The following is a 20,854-nucleotide window of genomic DNA, read 5'->3' on the forward strand; positions in this document are numbered from 1 at the left end:
CAAAGGTACGTTTTTTCAAAAGACATTAATTTGATGTTTAAAAACAGTTGTGCAACTTTGACTTACAAAAAAGATCCGTACTGTTTGTCTTGCGTCTATTTATCAAGGCAATTCTGATTTCGTTAATTGCGCTTGTTTGTTGCTTATTTGGGTCCCCCCCCCCCGTTCAGTTATTTCCTTTCGTCAAGTTTATTTCTTTTGCTTCAAATCACAAATTGACACCTTTTGAAAACTGCGTGTGGAATCGTGTCGCAGTTACATCCGCGCATGCGTACACGTTGGCGCATGCGCAGAGGATTCTTGGGCGCCGCTTCGGTTCCGGTTGCGGATCAGGCACTGGCCATTGACTGTGCCTATGCTGACACCGAGGAGAGTTCTGCTTCTCCGGGCGTCAGTGCAGCCGGCGGAGCCTCCTCTCTCAGGACCGTGGTCGCTTTCTTCCGCCGGGGCGTCTCTCGGGCCGGTTGCCAACGGCGACCCATTAGCCGCGCTCATCATGCCCGTGCCCGCTGAGCGCTGCCACACCGCCGCCTCGGCCTGCCTGGTTCCTCCGGCCCCGATCAACACCCACCAGCCCGGGGTGGCCACGTCGTTGCTTTACAGCGGCTCGCAGTTTCGGGGTTATCAGAAAAGTAAAGGCAACGCCTACGACGTTGAGGTCGTTGTGCAGGTAAAATTGCAGTTTCGCGGTTGGTTAGCTAGTTGGTTAACTTTAACCGCTCCTATCGATCCCACTCGATAGTAAACCGGAGGAGTCACGTCAGCCCGCTCAGGCGACTCTTGACTGTCACGGTGTCACTCTGAAGTGAAAGATTTCACTCTAAAATCGATTTTGCAATCTACTAGTAGTTATTGACAAGTTAGGTGCAGAATGCTGTGCTGTCCTGGAGAACTTTGTCGATTACACCACTAAAAAGTTTCCTTTTGTCATTCTTTTTTTGCGGGGACGCAGCACGTTTCTGTGGAAGAGTCATACTTGTGCGGATACCTGAAGATCAAAGGTCTTACTGAGGTAAACTAAAACAAGGTCAGATATAGTTAGACTGACTAAGCGCAGACTGGTTCCGTCTGGCTGAACTGGGAGCAAAAGAACGAGGGCACATGTGTCCAGAATGTGTGTCAGCTGTGTATCTGTTACATTACGCAACATGTGTAAGAGAAATGGCCTAAAACAGAGGGACGGTCGAATGTTCACATGGATATAAGAGAGCTTAGACTGTTTGGCTTTGCAAAAACCGGTGTCATTTTTTCCCCCTTCCCGTCCTCTTCTGTCAACCAGGAGTATCCGACTCTCACGACCTTCTTTGCTGGTGAAATCATCAGTCGAAAAAGGCCCTTTTTAACCAGGAAGTGGGATGCGGATGAAGATGTGGACAGAAAGCACTGGGTGGGTATGGACGCTTGGCCTCTCTGAGCGTCGCTGCTTTGTTTTGACGGCGCCTTCGGAGCTGTTGCCTGCTTCTTGTTTTTGGGTCTGGAGGCCATTTTTGACTTGAGTGCCAGTATTTCCACGTGTTTTATCCTGTTTTGCAGCTGCCGTGCTTGAAAAGTACCATTGGCTTCTAAAAGCTTAAGTGCCTAAATGCCTCTGCCTCTTGCATGTTTCCTTCCAGTGTAAGTTTAAGCCTTTTTACAAATATGCAAAAAGCTTCAACTCGGACGACTTTGACTACGACGCCCTGGAAAGCAGCAACTACATCTTCATGAGGTGGAAGGTTAGTTTTTCGTTGGTTCTTTAAAAGAAACCTCTTTTCTCCATCTCTCGTCATTTCTCCATTCCCTCATCCCTCTTCCTGTCCCGCTGCCCCCAGGAGCAGTTCCTGGTCCCCGATCACACCATCAAAGACATCAGCGGCGCCTCCTTTGCAGGTTTCTACTACATCTGTTTCCAGAAGTCCACCGCCACCATTGAGGGCTATTACTACCACAGGAGTTCCGAATGGTAACTTTCGGACTGACGACACGAGAACCTTTTTATTTTTGTGTCTTGTTAAAGCGGATTTCCGCTCCCTTCTGCAGGTACCAGTCCTTAAACCTCAACCACGTTCCAGAACACAGCTTGCCCGTCTTTGAATTTCGGTGACGGGGGCCCGAGGAGGGCGCGGCCCGCGCCGGATCTGGAACAACGCGGCCCTTTTACCTCGCTGCGACGAAACAAAAGGTGCGCGGGACTCTGTTCCTGCTGCCCCGGGGAGAACGCATCCGGATAGAGGAGGTGAAGCCGGGAGGAACGGCAGCCACCGGGTGGCAGCATTTTTATTTTTCAGTTTTGGTTCAGCTTAAGTTCTTCTTCAGTCTCCTTTGGTCACTGACATGCAACAGATCGGAGTAGGTCTCCCTTCAACGGAGGCACCAAACTCCTTTCAGTTTAAAATGAGACGATTTGACTTAATTTCCTTTTATTTTAATGAAAACATGCACAAATGTGTTACACAGTCCTGAATACAGACAGGTGATTGAGTCAGAGCAAGGTTGGGATTTTTATTAAGGTAAAGCAACATGACATGAGCGGGGAGCGGCTTTTTAGACGAGGGTCTGTTGCTCAGGGACGATGCGTCAGGGGCAGTAAGTGTGTGAGAGCTCCTGTTTGTGCCCTCTGGATGGGTCTGATCTGTCCCCGTGCAGGGCTCTGCTCTCGGACACCTTTTGTTTTGGTGACGTAACGAAGATACATTCCAGCTCAGCTGCGTAAACGTGAAGATACTCGAGTTGGGTTGGAGGCGCCGCAGCTAAAATGTAACCAGACGACCTCAGCGCAGGGAGGGGAACAGTAATGGGTTTATTCTGCAGATGTAGAGGAGGTCGCAGACTGGGAGGCGACGCCAAGAGACTTTTACTGCCTTTGAATCAGAGGCACAACCGCGCGTATGCTGCAAGCACCTTTTTGTGGCTTATGGACTCTAAAGTCGAAGAGATTGAGGAAAAAAAACCCGCTGCCTTATTTTTAAATGCAAAGATTATGTTCATGTTTATTTCAACCAAAGGTCTGATGTCTGAAGCCACGCTGGAATGTTTTATGTACTGGGACACGTTATGCACGTGACCCGCCTGCCGCCTGTCGTTCCCAACGAGCGACTCCTTTCAGTCGGTTTGCATAATTTGCTTTTTCATGAACCGGAATGGAGGAAAAGTGCAATGAGGGACTGTGCCATTTACACAATAACCACACGTGCCTGGTTTCTAAAGCCCTTTCTACAGAAGAGGATGTATGAATATGCTGTTGAGAAATAAAGATTGACTTATTTTATTTACAGTTGTGTCTCCCAAGAGTTTGTCATGACGAGGTTATTAATTACTTTTTTCTTGTATGATGGTTAAGTACAGATCCACAGTGGGGTCCAATTAAATTTGAACTGTCTCTTCAACAAAGTAAAACGCCGTACTGTAAGAAGGTGGCCATTAAGTGTCGTCTTGCCAACGCTAGGGGGCAGTAGCGAGCTTTGAGTCGGCCCTCCACCCATTCCAGTTTCCCTTTCGATTCCCTTTAAAGATTAATTCCAACACTTAAATCCGTCTCCTGCTGACATTTTGGTCGCTTCAGATGAACTATTTTGTTTTATCAGAACAGGCTCGATGTGTTGGTTTTTTTTGTTACGGGGGGAAAAAAACACGATTCCATAGAAACCAAAGTGGACCGACAGACGCAGAGAATAAAACAAATATTTTACTTTGGGAGTTTCTGTGAAGCAAGCTAATGGTTAACACGTTGAAGTTGTCCGAATTTGGTTAAACCATGAACACATGCTGTGTTTGCCAAAGGTTGGATGTTTTCACCTTTAGTGAATGAAAGTGTGCCCAGTCTGGCCACGAAGTGGTTTAGGGCAGAGGCCATTGGGTCGTACATGACTGTAATGGAGGATCTGAAAGCTTCAGCAGTTGAGGAGACGTGTCAATGTGTGCGGGATCACTGGAGGAGACACTGTAGAAGACACCTGTGAAGACAGTGAGCTGAAGCAAATAGGAACCTACAGAGAAATAATAGAGTAATAGAATGAAAGCTCAGAGTCTGACTGGAGGTTGACATGATCCTCCTGTAGTTTTCCAAAGGCCACAGAGGTCAACGGCCTTTGATTGCCATCTGTCCCAACTACTATATACTGGAATTTCCTCTTCCTTCTTGCCCTTCTTGCCCTTCTTGATCTTATAAGATAGATGCAGCAGCAGGTCCTCAGGGCTCTGGTGACGTAAACTGGAGTTTCCGGTTATTTTCTACCTCCTCTACGTCAGCCGTGGCCACGCCCGCACAGGTACAAGTCATAGAAATGCAGCTTGGAGCGCTTTTGGACCCCAGTCCAACCTCGGACGGACAGCGTCGCGCGTCTGCTGCGGCCCGTAACCGAACCAGCACTGAGGAAAAGCGCCGTTGCAGCATGGAGACGCGGAGCTACCCCATCAGTGTCCGAGTGATCGGAGTGATGCACAAGGAGAAGAGCAAAGTAAGAGCGCAGACAGAGATGGAGGAAACATTGGTGCACATTTCAACCACCATTCTCTTCCCTGCAGATGTACATGACCTCCGTGCTGTGGTCGGACCATAACGAGATTGTGGTTTACAGAACCTTCCGGGAGTTCAAGAAAATGCACGTAAGCGGCGCGCGCGTTGCTGGGGTTGATGCCGAAGTGGCTGCTGTTTAACCGCGATCGTTTCTTACAGAAACAGATGAAAAAGGCTTTCCCCAAACTCAACACAAAAGACAGGATCATCCCCAGATTCCGCGGTGCGTGTGCGCGCAGTCGCGATCGCAAGGCGCCCCTTTCAGCTCCAGGAACGTTCATGTTGTCTTTCCGTTCATCCAGACAAGAAACTGAAGCGCAGCGGCAAGAAGAAGAGCCCCACCCGGTCACTGGTGCGCCTCAAGTTCCTGCAGAAATACTGCAACGAACTCCTGAGCTGCGACCCGCGGGTCTCCCAGTCCGCGGACCTCATCCAGTTCTTCCACCCCAAAGCTCAGGACCTGCAGCCGGACTTCTCAAGGAACAGGCAGGTTCCTGTCTTAGATCCCCACCGAACCACCAGCTGCAGATCTGATTTCACAAAACATCTGTCCTGCACTTCCTCTCGGCAGCGTCATTGTCATGCCCTCAGAGGAGGACATGAAGGCCGAGGCGGGGCAATGCAGCGTCGGCAACGTCACCCAGCCCTTCATCACCGAGACGTACCGCTGCGTGGCCCCCTACGAGACCAAGGACACCAAGAACAAACCTTTTAAAGTTGCCGCGGACGAGAAAGTGGACGTGCTCATCAAAGACAAAGCAGGTGAGGGACATTCCTGGGCCGGATGACGGCTGGAGGCCGAATGTGAGCTCGTGCAAATGTGTGGGCGTTCCAGGTTGGTGGCTGGTGGAGAGTGAAGACAAGAGGATGGCCTGGTTCCCTGCACCCTACCTGGAGAAGCTAGAGGAGGACGGGGACGAAGACGACGTAGACGGTGCTTCTCAGAGAGGTTCGTGCTGAGAAGGTTCATTAGTGGTGGTCATGTTTGGCATTACGTGTCGTTTCCTGTGACGTCAGGTATGCTGTATGTGGCGGTGAAGAGCTACAAGGCCACCAAAGTTGATGAGGCCACCGTTGCCATCGGGGCGGTGGTGGAGGTGCTGCAGAAATCCGAGAACGGCTGGTGGCTCATCAGGTACCATTCAAACGATAAAACGGCTGCGAATGGAGCCGAGGACGAAAAAATGGCTCCTCTGATCAGCACCATCTGGTTCACCTCTTTCATTGTCCTTGTCCTTCATTAACAGGTACAAGAATAAAGTGGGGTACGTTCCTACCCTGTGCCTGCAGCCCTACAACTCCCCGCAGATCCGCATGAGCACCGGCCACCACGGCACAGCTGCCGCCCTCTCTGGCTCTCAGGCCAACAAGCTGAGCAGCTCTCAGGGGAACCTGCTGCAGCTTCCGTCTGCCGATGGCTCCCCCTCCCTGCTGCAGCCCCACGCAGACGGCAGGCAGAGGTCGCGCTCTCTCGAAGTCCTGTCCGTACTGCCTCCAGCACAACCGAGGGCTGCCCCCTACGTGGCCGAGGGCACCGGCACCAGCACGCCGCCCACCCCACAGCCGGCCCCGCCGCCCACCCCACAGCCGGCCCCGCCGCCCGCCATCATGGTGGAGATGGACGGGGAGGGACGCGGCAGGAGCCTGACGATGGACAGCGAGGGAAGCTTCATGAGCGACAGCACCGACTTCAGCTTCAGTGACAGCGACGAGTTGGCTTCCTCCGCGGGGGGGTCCTCGCTGAACCTGAGCGTCAACTCCAACGGCTCGGAGCTGCGCCACAGTCGCACGCCACCGCCCATGCCGGCCAACCGCCTGAGCCCGATTGTCCCCGGGGGCAAAATGACTCCCAGCGTCTCTGATCCCAACATCTTCAGGAGTCCATCAGCACCCAAGGTCCCCCCCAGACCGCAGGCCCGGGAGATCCTCACCAGGTGCACCACCATCACCCGCAAGAACGCCAGCAGAGCAACGCCATCACCCACCCACACCGAGATACAGAGTCGGTAAAGGTTCTTCTCGGTGCCATGATGCACATCTTCAGCGTCACCTCGCTGCCTTTTACCGATGGAACTGGAGACAGAAGCATCATGCAGAAGTCAACGTTAGACTCAAACACCACAGCGTTTAGACTGGTTCACTTTCAGCCCCAGCTCCTCCACTTCCTTGATGTTATCCTGGAGCAAAAGAATGTTCAACAGCAAAACTGAGTCATCTTCTGTCACCACTCGTCACGAGTGAAAAGTTAAATGTCAAAGTTAAATGCTCGACGGCGATCAAATCCATTCAAAAGCAGATCTGGAGATAAAACCACCCTCAAATTTACAAAATGTTTCCTGCGTCCATCTTTAATGTTGGCTGCGAAGTCCAGAAATATGCAAAAAAAAAAATCACATTAAACATGATTTCACATACCAACTTCACTTGAATTTGGAGAGATTTTTATTCAACAATATACACGGTTATTTAAAAAAAGACTAAAGCTGTTGTCAGGTATTGGAGAAACACTGCAGGCTGACAAGGAAATTTCTCTGTATTCAGCTCAGACTCGTGAAACAGAACCGGTGCATAATTTACTGTTGGGAAGCAGGAAGTCTTCAATTCTGGGAATGTGTTTTTTTTAAATCTCCCATTCCTTCTCCCACACCCACACCAGTCAATCCCACATCGGTTAGAAAGGTCAGCTGGCGATTGTCTGTGATAGTGTAGAAGAAGCGGAGAGACGCTTCGCTGCCTTTCCCGCCACCTCCTGCTCCTCCTCTTCGTCCATGTCTTCCTCTTCTGAACTCTCCTCGCTGACAGAGGGATGTCGGCCGTTCGTTTTGCCGCCCTCTTTGCTCCGTATTCGTGCAGAAACCCTCCTGGTGGTGCTGACATCAGCGTCCTCTTCCTCCTCGTCTTCCAGCGGGGAGCTGGGGTCTTCATCCTGTCCGCTGTCTCTGTCCTCGCCCTCTCGATTCTCAACGTCTCCTCTATCCTTGTCAATCGTGAAGAAAGGCTGCACCAACGGGCTGGTATCCATCTCCTCATCTTGGTCCATGCTGGAGAGGATGGACGACAGATATTAGATCATGTTTCACAAATATAATTAGGTGCTACATTTACCAATGTTCATCTGCAGCTGGAGTGAAGCCAAAAATAAAGACACTTTTCCTGCCCTGCAAAAACAAGCTGCCATCTACACGGTGACACGACTGGATCGGCTGCATTTTTCCGTGCACAAAGACACACTATTAGGGTTCTGATAGCTGATGATGCAATGGAGCTGGTGTTACAGGTGTGTGTTCTCATACTTGCTACATACCGAGTACCAAAACCTGTATTCTACTAGCAAAGTGAGGACATTTTTGGGATGTGAGAACATTTAGACTGGTCCTAACAACTTCAAAGGACTGTTAAGACGTGATTATAAAGTTGAGGACAGAATTGTACTTTGATTAGGGGTAAGTTGGGACGGTTAAGGTAGGGAGCTGGGGAATGCATTATGCCTTTAAGAGTACAAAAATACAGTACAAGAATGTGTTTGTGTGTGTGTGTGTGCGTGTGAGAAGGTAATCTGCGCTGTGACTCAGTCTTACCTTGAGGGTTCTCCCACCACTCTCATCTTCTGCCACATGTAGTTCAGGAACATGGACGCCTGCAGGAGACGGCCAATCCTCTGCATGTGTCTCTCTGCAAAAGAGAATATGTTCTGTATCTTTATGGAAAGTCACTGGGTCCGAAACCACCCCGTCTACCCTAAATAGTGCACTTAATGGGCTGTTTGAATGATGAGTGAGGATCATCTACCCTTTATAGTGAACTCAATGTCTCCTATAATGCACTGCAAAAAATAGCAAACACATGATCCTCCCTAACTAGCAATATATCCCATCATTCTTTGCAGCCGCACACAAATTAATAGTTCAATTCAAAATCATGACACAACAGTACATCAACAAACAAACCCAGTGACTGTTTAATATTTCTTAATATTAATTATTCAACTGGCACTGAGGTCAGCCTGGTACGGCCGAGTATCCGAAAGTGGAATTTAAGCTTGTCAGTGAACAGGGAAGGAGTGTGTGATTTCAGACAGTCTGTGTCTTAAACAGCTGCACCACAGCGTCTCCGCTGACCTGTGTATGGGACGAGTCCCTCCAGGTGGGTCCGCGCCCCCTGGTACTGCAGCAGCTCCTCTGGCGGCACGTGTGTGAGGAGGACCTGCAGGACCACTTGAGCGTCCTGGCAGTTTTTGGCATTTGTGTTCCACACGCCGCAGTATCGCAGGAGAGCCTCTGGGTGGGGTTGGCAGTGGGGGAGAGGGCGAGAACAATAAAAACAAACACTTTATGGCTTGTCCTGGTTTCACTGATATGTCAGTCATTAGAGAAGCTGAGTGGAGGCTTTTATATGCTATATCTCCCAGTCAAAGAGAAACTCCCAACCCCGCTGGATTTGTTACCTTTTTGATCCACCCGCAGTTTCAGCACAGTCTTCTCCAACAGCTCGCTGCTGTCCTCTGTCTGGCGGATTGCTGCGAGCGGTGTCGGAAACGTGCATCAAAATCAGTGTTTCAGCTACATACAGCAGTCGTTAAAATGGCTCCCACATGTGGCCACCGCTGAATTATCAGCGTTCTATGTTTAAACACATAACTTCACCTCTAAATCTCTGCTGCAGAGGCATCTGCCTGATGTCTAAGGCGCCGTCTAACTAACATGAGCATTTATTTGAGGCGGTGATCCGGTACCTTTGATGACAGTCAGCACGGTGTGAGGCTGGTCCAGAGAGATCGCCAGACCCAGAGCCTTCAGGTACTTCTTTTCCTGGAGCAGATTGGATAATTCCTGCTGCCTACACACGCACGCGCACACACACACACACAGAGGGGAAGCGGAGGGACATAAATACACACTCAAAGGTTAAGAAATGATCAAATCTGTGTGCAACGTTCTTTTTCTGAGTTTGATTTCCCATCTGTTGGCCCGCATGTACTCCTCAGACATTATCAGACATCCCGACCTTTGGCGAGGTCCACCTTAGCTCAATAGCATCTGTTTGCTCAGTGGGCGACAGACGGAGCGTCTGCGTAAATCTTCCGAGCTTTGTTATCATCTGTCACATATTTTACTCTGCAGCCTGAATATTGCAGCTCAGATTGCTGTGCAGATAACTGTGGTGTTCTGTCTGTGCGCATGTGAATGTGTGTGTCATACTTCAGTATCTGCTCTTCCTGCTTGGCCTGCTCTTCTGCCACCTCCATCTCAGTCACATCCTGACAGCCAACAAAGACAGAATCACTGCGATCGTCTGGTGAAGGACCACTTCATCCCTGGAGATCAAACCACACTCACCTCCCACACGGTGATATTAGAGTCGGCCGAGCCGGTCACCATCCTATTGTCTCTGCGGTTGCCGTGGAGACCCCACACCTTATCCTGATGAGCGTCCAGCGTCTTTACACACTCATTGGTCTTGATCGTCCACAGCTTCACTAAACCATCAGAACCACTGAGGACACAACGTAGAGAGAGGAGATGCGAATGGCTGCTGGTGTGAACGTGCGCGGAGAGAAAACTAAAGAGTTGATGGATAACCCCCCTCATATTTTACCCATAGAAACAAACGGTTTCTAAAAATAGACCATAAAAACTAGCTTCAATGACATTTTTGTTGATTAGACTTGATTCATCTTTTTGGTGAAGGAATCAGGCGGCAGAAGGATTACCTGGTGAGGAGCTGAGTGCCTCGGCTAACGAAGATGACCTTCAGAACAGATGCGTCGTGGCCCTCAAATGTCTTAAAGAATAATAAAAACAACAGTGTCACTCAATGATCCAATACTTGGCAGCAGGCCGGGCGGTGATAACGAACAACGTTGGCGCCCACCTTCAGGCAGCTGAAGTCCTGCAGGCCCCACAGTTTGGTGGTGCCGTCCGCCGACGATGTTGCCAGCACCTGGTCCACAGGAGAGAAACAGACAGTCCAGACACCCCTTCGGTGGCCCCGGAACACCCCCAGCAGGCCCAGGTTCCCCTCCCCTGCCAGGGACCACAGCTTGGCGGTACGGTCCTGGGAGGCCGAGGCCAGCAGCTTGTCGTTGGGCGACACCGCCACACTGTTTACATCCTGTGAGGAGGGGGAAGAGAGGAGGAAGACATGACAAGAGGTGAAAATTGTCCTTGGACATTTAAAGAACATTTCCCTTAAATATTCAGATTCTAGTTTATTACTGCTGTGAATAATTCACAATTATTAGAGCTATGACATAAAGCAGGATAAATAAAGTTATCACATTCGCGCTACTTCTGCGTTATCATTGTTCAAATTTGATATAAACAGAACAATAACGATCAATATTTGTATTATATTAGCAGGATAAACACTGAGTGTATCAGCTCACAACAGTCTGGACAGGCTCATACATCGGCTCTGATCTGGACAGGCTGAAAAAAAATTGCCTCAGAAGTCACACTGACTCAGCAGCTGCTGCGTACGTGACATACACGAGCTGAAACTCCATTAAAGCGTAAAATACAGAATCTAGGAGGAAATAGGGTGTGATATCATCACTACACACAAAATCTCTGGATTACTGCAAATGACGCACAACTGTGAGGTGGCCTAATATTCCAAACAGTGGTGTTGAATTTCCTTCCTTCTACTGAATTCTGCGTTTTCACCTTGTCGTGAGCCTTCTCGGTGGTGCGGAGGGTCAGCTGCTGGATGCTCTCCTCTGCTGCAGTCAAGTCAGCAGGAAGATCCCACACCTTCACTGTACAGTCCAGACTGCCAGACGCTACAAAAGAGGCTTTCATCCTGAACAAACACATGGGGCGACGTTTATCTCTGTTTATCTGGGAGACTTGGCTTTAGGGTGCTGAAAACAAGGTGTGATACCTGGAGCAGGAGATGCAGCCCACAGCATTGGTGTGGCTGGTGCCCCGGGCCACACAGCGCACATGCCCGCTGTCCATCTGCCACACACAAACTGACCTGTCCTACAGACAAATGACACATCCGTGTCATTTATTTGACCTATTTATAGAATATGTGTTGACATGTGGAGCTGAAACTGGATGACACACGTCCCAGTTGTCATTGTCTCCTTATTCTCTGGCATAGTTTCTGCTCTTTGTCTACAGTGCTGTGATTGTGTAAAAATGCCCGCTCACCTTTGCACAGCTTGCAAAAAGAGAGCCCTTCCTGAAAACATCCAATGAGAGGACGGTATCTGTGACAGAAGAGCAGATAAAAGCAGCGGTGAGTGTGAGGGTGTCGACACAGTTCTGTAACAGAGCTTGTTTATTGTGTTACGGTTGCCTGGAATCCTACAATGACAGCTTTCATTTCCACCACTCCTGTTGGTGAACGGAGTCTTATCACAATTGATTTTGGCATTATGCCATTAAAGATCAATTAAAAAGCTGTTGCGGTGTTCATTATAAGGTCTTATGGATGGATGTGACAATTGGAAAAATACAGGCTTAGTACAGGTTATTGCTATCTTACAATTAAATGATATTGAACTTTCATCATTAGTTCTATATCACTACGACAGAGAAATGCTGATGATTGATAATGAAAAAATTATTGTCCTAGAGTGAAAACTGGTTTCAAGCTGACAAATATACAGACGTTTATACACTCGTGCTGCCCCCTGCTGGCGACTCACCTGTGTGTCCATAAAGGATCTGGCAGCTGTTGGTGAGCAGCTCAAACACCTTCAGCTGGCAGCTGTTGGTGGCGACCACGATGTGGCTGTCGTCTTTGCCCAGGAACTTCACGTCCAGCACCTCGTCGTTGTAGCCGACAAACTGAGAGGATGAGGGAAGTTAAATGTGCCAACTTGGATTAGATGGAATATCCTGGCGTGTGTTTTGTCAATGCCCACCTGCTGCAGTGTGGCGAGACCAGCCAGCTGGTACAGCATTATGTTGTGTTCTGCTGTGACTGTAGCCAGTCTTGAGGAGGCAGGCAGGAGGAGGAGATGGGTCAAACTGCGGGGGTTGTCGTCCTTCTTCTCCTCCTCTTCCCCCTCCTCGTCATCCTTTTTCACTGAGACGGTGCCGAGGGTCTGGCTGAAGACACAACGCGCCGTGTTGGGGTCCCACACTCTCAGTATGCCTTTGATGAAGGGGGAAAGAACATTGGTGACAGGGAAACACACAAATACACTACCACAGATTTCAGAAGTGAACCTTTGCTGCCAGCAGTGACGAAATGCAACTTAGGGTTCTTCACTCCGATCTGAGAGAAATCCTGATTTTCAGGAAGAAAAATGACACCCTCCACCGCCTGCCGACAAAGAGAGCACAGCCAGATATGGAGCTGGAGTGATTTCCCACAGATGAGAAGATATTCCTTGTGTTCACAGCCTTACCTCATAGACTGGTATAGCTCTCTTGGCATTCTGTTGCTTCAAGTCCCACACTGTGCAGATCTTATCTCTGCCTGAGCTACAAATGAAGCACATGCCCACGGATAACTCATGCAGACTTTATAAATACCAGAACTTCAGCTCAGGCTTTGATTAGCTACGTGCGCCATACCTGATCATGGTGTCACCATCGGGGCTGAAGCTGAGAGAGGTCACTGCGCTGTAGTGGCTCTGCAACACGCACACACACAGGCTGGTGCTCAGGTCCCACATCCAAATGCTGCAGTCCATTGAGGAGGAGAAGAGCTTCAGCCTGCTGATGTCTGGGTGGAACTGGACCAGACTGGAATGACAGAGAAACATTTGAAATAGAAGGTGTTGTTTTGTCCAATCACATTGCAAGCTGCAGTGATTGGACATTTGCTACCAAAGCAACAGCATGAATGAAGAAGCCAAGCGTTCTCCTCCATAGTTTGAAGCTTACTGTACGACACCAGATGAGCCCCTCAGGTTGTGGGTGCAGTACTGCTTCACCACGTCCCAGATCTTTATGGTGCCATCACAGCCGCCTGCAGGACACCAACAAGACAAATAACATCTGTCAGTCAACAACAACAGGAACCGGCCGTGGATAAAACAGTACTGACCGGTGGCTAAGAGGGTGGAGGTTGAATCAAAGTCCATGCTGGCAACAGGCGCAGTGTGAATGGCCCTCCACGAGCGCGTGCACTGAGCCTGCCTCCAGTCCCACTGCTTCAGCAGCAGAGCTCGGCTAGCTGTTACCAGCAGCTGTGTTGGGACACCGGGCAGAGAAACACACACACTGAATCTTCTTTTACAGACCTATACAAGGATCATGTCCGACTGAAGTAGCTTTACCTCATCGTCACTGCTGAGTGCGAAGGATGTGATGTCCTCTTGATCATCCTGAAATTACAGTAAAATGGGCAAAAGGTCACTAAGGTGGTGTAAAAAGAAAAAAGAAAGCCATCATTGTATTTGAAAGGTGCAGTGATGTTCAGCAATACAACACAAAATGACAAGCTCATATCCTCTGAGAAATCTAAAACTAGTTTATTAAATGATCAATGCCAACTTTAAAATCATGACCAAAAATCTCAGCAAGACAAGGATACATTATCGGAGATCAAGTTACAAATTAATCTTGTATAAAATATTTATATATGGATTTGTCCAGATATATAAACTAAAATCAAGCATTTTACAAGATGTCTCAGGCTCACATGTTCAACGCTGTGAACAATCTTTCCAGTGCTGATCTCCAAAACGTTGATGCGAGATCCACACGTACAAAAGATGTAATTTTCATCTTTGCTGATCTGAAAAACGTAAATTGGGTAGAAGTTAGAGGGGAGGCATTGTTATTACACGTAAATTAACAGTACTTTACACTTGATTGAATTACGGCTTGAGATCCTGTAATGGAAAAATCTATGGCAGCTTTTTTCTCAGTGTGACAAAATCTGCCACTTGCACGTTATGTAAACAGGTATAGAGCAACCTCACCTGCACTTTTCCTCCTTTGTAAAATGGTTCAATCTTGCTGGAAACAGCGTAACTATAACAAAGTAAAAGACATTCTAATGCAAATGTTCAATTTCAAATGACACATTACTCTAGCTTTCATTAGCCAGCTAGTGTTTCTTATTGTCTTTACGTGTCGTGCGTCAAAAACTTACTTTGTTTTGAAGTGAAGGTGGGGGTTTGCCATATTCCTTCAAGAAAAGCGCTATATCAGTGTAATTAAACGAACATAAGTATCATAAATAACCTATTTCTCACTCCCCACGTTGGCTAACTCAACACATCCCTCACGCATGTTGGTAGTGGAGTCGCATAAATTACACGTCATCGGAACGCACCGAGGTGTGATGAGCCGCATACTAGAATAACAACAAAAGAAAAATCCAATTTGCGCTGTCTGTAAACACCACCGAATTCCATATAAAATATACTATAAAACAGTAGAACTATGAGTTACTTTATAATTGTAATCAAACGCGTCTATATGTGTTGTTATCAGATACTTGTCCGCACTCATAACAATGCCCCCTGAACTATTCATATTTAAACGTTCCTGTTGGAGCTGGGCGCTGACCTTCCATGCTAGAAAAGCAAGGAAAGGACGCGCATCATTATAGGAACGCTCTCTCTGTTATTTAGGTTTTTTTAAGTTCTCGTTTTCATTTGTGTGTACGCGCACGCACGCGCACACCGTCGCACTGTTCGTTCTTCGTGTTTTGTTCAGGAATGTTCATGTGTGTTGCGTTGATAACACGGGTGTGTGTGACTTGTGAGAGGAGCGATATGAGTTGAGCTGCACCGGGAATGGAAACACGGTGAGGAACAAGCGATTAGTATGGTGAGTAGAGAACTTTAGTTTAGGATTTCAGTTCAGACCATGTTAAATGTGTTATTACCATTGGAGATGAGGTGGAATTGTGCTTTTCAAGAAGTGTGAGAAAAGACGTTTTGTTTCATGAATGTGGCACCTTCGATTACTTACGTAATTCATTTCAAACATAAAAACTGCAAAAATTCTTTAATATAATTTTGATCGTAAATTTCTTTTCAAACAAGGCGGTTCAGGTGGAAGCTTGACACCTGCTCCATGTTGTCATGTGACTTTCCAGAACAATTCAGTTTTGTGACTTCATGCCTTTATGTTCAAAAGCATGCAGTGTTGTATGCAGCCAAGTTGTAGAGAATTATCAGTTGATGGACACAACTTTAATGTCCCATTGAAGTAAATTCTAAAGATTATTCACCACGATGACGAGTGTTCCCATCGGCCAAGTCCAGGCACAGCCAGAGGCGTCCGCACACAGTGGGGGCTATGATGTGGAGCTGTTTGTGGACAATCCAGACTACGACCTGATCTGCACCATATGCCAGGGGGTCCTCAGGTGTCCAGTTAGAGCTGCATGTCACCACATCTTTTGCAAGAAATGCATCTTACAGTGGCTGAAGAGGTACTGGACATAACATGGATTTGTTTATTAACTTAAAAAGCAAAGTAAGCATTTTGTATTGACTCTGCTGTTGTAAACCTGATTGTGTCTGTGTTTTGTATAGACAGGAGACCTGTCCCTGCTGCAGGAAGCCAGTTAACCCAAGTTTGATCTTCGTCATGTTCAAGCTTAGCAAATCCATCGGGCGGATGAAAATTAAGGTAGGAAATGGAAACAAGGAAATGATTTTACTGTTTTTTTTAATGGATTTTCCTTATTAGTTATAGCTGCAGAATTAGCTGCCAGTTTGGTCACATTAGCCCTTGTTCAGCATCAAGCTGTGTCACTTTATCTATACTAAGGATCAGCTTTGGGGGGCATAAAGGGGTCTTCAGTTGTTGTTTGTTTCTGTTGATCTCTTAGCATTTTTGTGAATACGATTATCCTGTACTGTCAGAAAGAGCTGATACATTTAAATCAGAAGATTTTTGCAATTGTTTTATTTAGTTAATATTGTGGTTTTTTACTTTTCAATCCCTTACAATATTAAACTCACAATAACATGTCAGAGTAGTGGGCCTGGTAATACTTGAATTACAGCCCTGCTTGTTACTCGATTATTTAATTACAACAGTCGATGAGAATGTTCCTCTTAATGACCTTGATAAGCCACATTTAATCACTGCTCTGCATCTGTCTTCTTTCCCCCCTCTGACAGTGTAAGAATGAGATTCGCGGTTGTACAGAGACCTTCCCCCTCTCAGAACAGTACTGTCACACCATGAGCTGCCTGTATGAACTCATCCCGTGTCCGTATCAGGGCTGCCGGGCGCAGCTCCTCCGCAGGGACCTGGACATCCACGCCCGCCACTGTGAGCACTGGCGTCAGCCTTGCCACATGGGCTGCGGGGCCATACTCTCCCATCGCACGCAAGCACAACACAATTGCTACAAGCAACTGAGGCAGGAGTATGAAGCCAGGCAGAAGAACCACAGGGCCATCGCCATCGCCCTGCAGAAGAAGATGAGGAGGATGCAGAGCACCATGGCCCACATGAAGAGGCAGATAGGGTTGATCTGCGAGAGCCTGGAAGTAATGGATGAGGTAGAGGAGGTAGATGAAGACGACCTAAGGGAGACCACTGGCAGTTTCAGTGGGACTCCAAATAGCAGCAACAGGAGCTGCTAAATCTTGACTCGGTACTGCTACCTCGCTGCCGATGTGGATATTTTCTCCACGCGTTAATTCCATTGAAAGTGTGTTTTAACCATGTAAGCAGTTATTTAAGCGAATGAGTTTGTTATAGTTTTATGCTGTATTTTTTATATATAAATAAAGTTTTGACAGTGGAACGTGTTGTTCTTGTTCTGCAAATACGTTTTTCCAGTAACAGATGGAGGTGTATGAATTTACATTTACAAAAACGACAAAGATAGATACTTTCGAACAGAAAATCCTTTGTATTGTAGCATTTGTTAACTTGAAAATCTTTATTCGTTTCTATTGGTTCTTGTTTGTCCGTTTTTGCAAAGTTAAAACCACGATGATTGCAGTAAGATATTGAACTGCGTTACAAATTACGTGAACAGAAAAGGACTACCACTAGAGGGAGCTATCGGCATCGTAGTCGAGTAGTAGGAAACATCGCGAGAACATCCTGATATAAAAACCAACGAGACTTTGATTTAGTCTTCTTCCTGATATACGGATCACGTAAGTTGCCCATAGACATTATGCCTCCCTGAGAAAATCCTAATGTATCTCTTACATCGTTTCATTTAGTGTCTTAATTAGCTAACATTATTTTGTCCCTAAGATGATATTTCAATAATCTGCTCGTATTTGGGATAATAATGAGGACATAAATAGGATATATGACGACAATGAATGAATGTGTCTTCTCGTCTTAAATATGGCGGCGAAACTCGTGTTGTCAGTAACGATTGCATATATTTGTACCAACTTTTTGATCGAAGGTTGTTAGTAACAAGATGTATGGTTTTTATAGCAAATGGCGGACGACGCCGGTGGTAGGGGAGGCTTTCGCGGAGGTTTTGGCGCAGGTGGACGCGGTCGGGGCCGCGGACGCGGCAGAGGCCGTGGAAGGGGCCGCGGTGCCCGGGGCGGCAAGTCCGAGGACAAGGAAGTAGGTTCCTACATCTGCGATACGAGTTTACTCAACTAAATCTAGCGTCCTTTTTCAAAAATGTTCTTTTTTTATATAGTGGGTTCCAGTCACCAAGCTGGGTCGCCTGGTTAAGGACATGAAGATCAAGACTCTAGAGGAGATCTATCTGTACTCTCTGCCCATCAAGGTAAACATAATCTTTAAATTATGATGGGTATCAGGCACTTTAGGGTTTAAAAAGTGATTCATGTACAGCCTGATGCCACCACAGATGTCTGACTGGGTTAAATTCCCCCACTTACAACACGTGATCTGTGCAGGAGTCTGAGATCATTGACTTCTTCCTGGGATCTGGTCTGAAGGATGAGGTGCTCAAGATCATGCCTGTCCAGAAACAGACCCGGGCTGGTCAGCGCACCAGGTTCAAGGCAAGTTACCGGTGTCGCCTTCGTCTCTGCTCATTGGGACGCGAAATCTGACTGCTTGTTCCGTTTACAGGCCTTTGTTGCCATTGGCGACTACAATGGTCACGTGGGTCTGGGAGTGAAGTGCTCCAAAGAGGTGGCCACCGCCATCCGTGGGGCGATCATCCTTGCCAAGCTGTCCATTGTCCCCGTCAGGAGAGGTTATTGGGGAAACAAGATCGGTAAGCCCCACACCGTACCCTGCAAGGTGACGGGCCGCTGCGGCTCGGTCCTGGTGCGTCTCATCCCGGCACCCCGTGGTACTGGAATCGTGTCGGCTCCCGTGCCCAAGAAGCTGCTCATGATGGCCGGTATTGATGACTGCTACACCTCCGCCCGAGGCTGCACAGCCACCCTTGGAAACTTTGGTGAGGCTCCTCTAATGACTGTGGGCTCTGTTTTTGTTCTCCTTGCTCTGCTCAGCCTCACCTCTGCTGTGGTGGCGTTGTCGTTATCAGGAGAGAAAGGAAGAGGGATTGTAATGCACGGCAGAAAGACCCTCTTTGTGGTCTTCTCTGTTCCCCTTTTCAGTACCTGACATTTTGATTTAAACGTAAATTTCTGCGCCGTGCTGGAGCCCCAACTCACCCCTGGTTTCTCTCTCCAGCCAAGGCCACCTTTGACGCCATCTCAAAGACGTACAGCTACTTGACCCCTGACCTGTGGAAGGAGACCGTCTTCACCAAGTCTCCCTACCAGGTACGTCAGATCAGACTTGGGTCGTCTGCGTGGCTTTGTTAAATATGCGTGTTGACAATGTGCGCTTTCCATTCAGGAGTTCACGGACCATCTGGCCAAGACTCACACCAGGGTGTCTGTGCAGAGGGGACAGACCATGCAGGCACCCGCCTCATAAACACCGTTGAGAACGGCTGAATAAAATCCTGAAAAGCCAAGCACAGTTGTTGGTCTCTTGCTTGTATACAGATGCTAACAGCCACACTGACACAAAGATGCGTGGGACTGAAAACAAACGGGCTCAGTGATACACTGGGGCTATGATTTGGGTCCAATAAACTTTATTTTACAACTATTACACAGGACAGATGGTGAGGCGGTACTTAGGCGGTCTCTGCCTGAGCTGCCATCCGTTCTTTCTGCTTCATGAGACATTTCCTTGCGCTGGCGTACGCTCCCAGGTCTCCATCTGAAAGGATGGAATCGGATTCAAGCGCTTGTTTCAAGTTCAAATATGCCAGGTCTCTTAAGCGGATCACTCACAACGCGACTGGTAGTTCTTGGTGACGTCGTTGAACTGCTTCATTTCTTCGGCACAGTTCTGCAAGTAGCTGCTCCCTTCTCTCTGCTGGCAGGCCCTCATGCGCTCCTGGACTACTTTAACGATCTCCTGGTCCACTTTACTGGGGAGTGAACAACAGGGTGATGAGGTCCAGGAGTGGATGCACAAGAGGTTATGTTGTATAAGTGCATCACACTGGATTTAAAAATAAATAATCTTATCCAAGGCATAGAAGTCGTAACCCAGTCCACCAGGGCCCCAATCCGGACCGGAATTTTTGACCTACCAGGTCGCATTCACCTGGGTTCCCACTTACCTTGCTCAAAACTGGGCCGAGGACGGTTCCGACATCCCTGTTTTAGAGCTCATTCGTTTGGCACTTTAAAAAACTGTCCATATTTCACAGGGAAAACCCCATTTGTGTCGGAACGATGTCTACAAAACCCACATCTGTGCGTGGTCTGTTACTTACTAGTCTCTCCTCCACTGCATCTCAGCCTCGTAGTAGCAGACATAATCTCCCTCCTGGCATTCGGTCAGGTAAGGAACACGGCGGAACTTCTGGTGGTAGTACACGAACTTGTTCCTACCCCGAATGCTGTCCACAGCCTCTGTGGATGGAGAGAACCGTGAGCGACGCTCCACTGGCTAGCGGCTCATTGAAAGAGCTGTCACGGTTATTTCTGTTATCATCTCAAACAACAGCGGTGCAACTGGTCCGATATGATAAATAGGAAGCCCAAAATATCGAATGTATAATTCATGCTAAAATAAATTATAAACCACCAACCCGTCCCTGGTGTTGCTAATGGCTATGTTATGCTAACACGTTAGCCAAGTTAGCGTATTAGCCGGCGTTACCTCTAAATGTGGTGACGGGAAGGTCCACGGAGTAATAGAAGAGTTTGGACAGGATCAAGGCTGGGTTCGGCAGCGCTGTCTGTTTGTCTGGAGCCGGAGTCTGACGAGGAGGCTCCGGGTATGCATCTTTTTCATGATCCGGCATTTTAGCCTTCAAAATTCGACCTCAACAGCTCTCCTTCTGGGCTGGCGCATGCGCAGAAGAGCCAATATGGTGGCGGCAGAGGTCGCCAAAAAAAGAAAGATACTAATTTGACACGCTGTGTTTTGCTGTGTCAGTTATACAGTTAGTGAAATTGACTAATTTATTTCTGTTTACAAGGCACAATTT

General features: G+C 47.9%; 6 protein-coding genes across 8 annotated transcripts; 4 read left to right on the forward strand and 2 right to left on the reverse strand.

Moving 5' to 3' along the window:
• The first annotated feature begins 288 nt into the window (after positions 1–288).
• On the forward strand, positions 289–3,253 carry gid4 (GID complex subunit 4 homolog). The gene is made up of 6 exons (XM_057014822.1): positions 289–670; positions 953–1,012; positions 1,280–1,387; positions 1,614–1,715; positions 1,812–1,942; positions 2,020–3,253. The coding sequence occupies exons 1-6, from the start codon at positions 356–358 to the stop codon at positions 2,081–2,083; spliced, it is 780 nt and encodes a 259-aa protein (XP_056870802.1). The 5' UTR covers positions 289–355; the 3' UTR covers positions 2,084–3,253.
• Positions 3,254–3,390: 137 nt separating this feature from the next.
• noxo1a (NADPH oxidase organizer 1a) lies at positions 3,391–6,913 on the forward strand. The gene is made up of 8 exons (XM_057014782.1): positions 3,391–4,436; positions 4,504–4,584; positions 4,655–4,718; positions 4,798–4,981; positions 5,067–5,257; positions 5,331–5,444; positions 5,513–5,630; positions 5,743–6,913. Exons 1-8 carry the CDS (start codon positions 4,263–4,265, stop codon positions 6,503–6,505), a joined length of 1,689 nt encoding a protein of 562 aa, XP_056870762.1. The 5' UTR covers positions 3,391–4,262; the 3' UTR covers positions 6,506–6,913.
• Positions 6,914–6,919: 6 nt separating this feature from the next.
• Positions 6,920–14,921, reverse strand: tbl3 (transducin beta like 3). Its single transcript, XM_057014750.1, has 23 exons — positions 14,558–14,921; positions 14,385–14,436; positions 14,102–14,197; positions 13,737–13,784; positions 13,505–13,646; positions 13,342–13,426; positions 13,030–13,200; positions 12,861–12,936; positions 12,679–12,775; positions 12,372–12,604; positions 12,153–12,294; positions 11,653–11,711; positions 11,378–11,478; positions 11,161–11,296; positions 10,367–10,606; positions 10,206–10,276; positions 9,832–9,988; positions 9,694–9,752; positions 9,228–9,331; positions 8,940–9,011; positions 8,614–8,772; positions 8,074–8,167; positions 6,920–7,536 (listed from the first exon to the last, which is right to left on the reverse strand). Exons 1-23 carry the CDS (start codon positions 14,587–14,589, stop codon positions 7,176–7,178), a joined length of 2,787 nt encoding a protein of 928 aa, XP_056870730.1. The 5' UTR covers positions 14,590–14,921; the 3' UTR covers positions 6,920–7,175.
• Positions 14,922–14,997: 76 nt separating this feature from the next.
• Positions 14,998–17,182, forward strand: rnf151 (ring finger protein 151). Of its 3 annotated transcripts, none has more exons than XM_057014826.1 (4): positions 14,998–15,240; positions 15,681–15,850; positions 15,954–16,050; positions 16,548–17,182. In XM_057014826.1, exons 1-4 carry the CDS (start codon positions 15,238–15,240, stop codon positions 17,016–17,018), a joined length of 741 nt encoding a protein of 246 aa, XP_056870806.1. In that variant the 5' UTR covers positions 14,998–15,237; the 3' UTR covers positions 17,019–17,182. The 3 variants fall into 3 exon arrangements, with proteins under 3 accessions (XP_056870806.1, XP_056870804.1, XP_056870805.1); XM_057014824.1 differs by having other exon boundaries at positions 15,002–15,240; positions 15,626–15,850; XM_057014825.1 differs by having other exon boundaries at positions 15,100–15,240; positions 15,553–15,850.
• A 254-nt stretch (positions 17,183–17,436) lies between these two features.
• On the forward strand, positions 17,437–19,318 carry rps2 (ribosomal protein S2). The gene is made up of 7 exons (XM_057014819.1): positions 17,437–17,543; positions 17,839–17,976; positions 18,056–18,145; positions 18,279–18,386; positions 18,457–18,790; positions 19,030–19,121; positions 19,198–19,318. Exons 2-7 carry the CDS (start codon positions 17,842–17,844, stop codon positions 19,276–19,278), a joined length of 840 nt encoding a protein of 279 aa, XP_056870799.1. The 5' UTR covers positions 17,437–17,543; positions 17,839–17,841; the 3' UTR covers positions 19,279–19,318.
• Positions 19,319–19,424: 106 nt separating this feature from the next.
• ndufb10 (NADH:ubiquinone oxidoreductase subunit B10) lies at positions 19,425–20,741 on the reverse strand. The gene is made up of 4 exons (XM_057014833.1): positions 20,524–20,741; positions 20,135–20,273; positions 19,644–19,783; positions 19,425–19,569 (listed from the first exon to the last, which is right to left on the reverse strand). The coding sequence occupies exons 1-4, from the start codon at positions 20,666–20,668 to the stop codon at positions 19,484–19,486; spliced, it is 510 nt and encodes a 169-aa protein (XP_056870813.1). The 5' UTR covers positions 20,669–20,741; the 3' UTR covers positions 19,425–19,483.
• Between the last annotated feature and the right edge of the window lie 113 nt (positions 20,742–20,854).

Source organism: Takifugu flavidus, chromosome 18, assembly GCF_003711565.1.
Source record: "Takifugu flavidus isolate HTHZ2018 chromosome 18, ASM371156v2, whole genome shotgun sequence".
Lineage (NCBI taxonomy): Eukaryota > Metazoa > Chordata > Actinopteri > Tetraodontiformes > Tetraodontidae > Takifugu > Takifugu flavidus.

Bases quoted from the DNA above. Each gene is read 5' to 3' on its own strand.
- gid4 (XM_057014822.1), top strand. From the start codon at position 356: ATGCTGACACCGAGGAGAGTTCTGCTTCTCCGGGCGTCAGTGCAGCCG. The intron at 1,388-1,613 runs GTGGGTATGGAC...GTTTCCTTCCAG, and splicing joins ATGTGGACAGAAAGCACTGG to TGTAAGTTTAAGCCTTTTTA. The intron at 1,943-2,019 runs GTAACTTTCGGA...TCCCTTCTGCAG, and splicing joins TACCACAGGAGTTCCGAATG to GTACCAGTCCTTAAACCTCA.
- noxo1a (XM_057014782.1), top strand. From the start codon at position 4,263: ATGCAGCTTGGAGCGCTTTTGGACCCCAGTCCAACCTCGGACGGACAG. The intron at 4,585-4,654 runs GTAAGCGGCGCG...CGTTTCTTACAG, and splicing joins GGGAGTTCAAGAAAATGCAC to AAACAGATGAAAAAGGCTTT. The intron at 5,631-5,742 runs GTACCATTCAAA...CTTCATTAACAG, and splicing joins AACGGCTGGTGGCTCATCAG to GTACAAGAATAAAGTGGGGT.
- tbl3 (XM_057014750.1), bottom strand. From the start codon at position 14,589: ATGGCAAACCCCCACCTTCACTTCAAAACAAA. The intron at 13,647-13,736 runs GTAAAGCTACTT...GTCCCAACACAG, and splicing joins CACTCAGCAGTGACGATGAG to CTGCTGGTAACAGCTAGCCG. The intron at 8,168-8,613 runs GTCAGCGGAGAC...TCTCTTTTGCAG, and splicing joins GGGACTCGTCCCATACACAG to AGAGACACATGCAGAGGATT.
- rnf151 (XM_057014824.1), top strand. From the start codon at position 15,651: ATGACGAGTGTTCCCATCGGCCAAGTCCAGGCACAGCCAGAGGCGTCC. The intron at 15,851-15,953 runs GTACTGGACATA...TGTTTTGTATAG, and splicing joins ATCTTACAGTGGCTGAAGAG to ACAGGAGACCTGTCCCTGCT. The intron at 16,051-16,547 runs GTAGGAAATGGA...CCCCTCTGACAG, and splicing joins TCGGGCGGATGAAAATTAAG to TGTAAGAATGAGATTCGCGG.
- rps2 (XM_057014819.1), top strand. From the start codon at position 17,842: ATGGCGGACGACGCCGGTGGTAGGGGAGGCTTTCGCGGAGGTTTTGGC. The intron at 18,387-18,456 runs GCAAGTTACCGG...TTCCGTTTACAG, and splicing joins GTCAGCGCACCAGGTTCAAG to GCCTTTGTTGCCATTGGCGA. The intron at 19,122-19,197 runs GTACGTCAGATC...CTTTCCATTCAG, and splicing joins TCACCAAGTCTCCCTACCAG to GAGTTCACGGACCATCTGGC.
- ndufb10 (XM_057014833.1), bottom strand. From the start codon at position 20,668: ATGCCGGATCATGAAAAAGATGCATACCCGGAGCCTCCTCGTCAGACT. The intron at 20,274-20,523 runs GTAACGCCGGCT...CTCCATCCACAG, and splicing joins TCCCGTCACCACATTTAGAG to AGGCTGTGGACAGCATTCGG. The intron at 19,570-19,643 runs GTGAGTGATCCG...CCATCCTTTCAG, and splicing joins CAAGAACTACCAGTCGCGTT to ATGGAGACCTGGGAGCGTAC.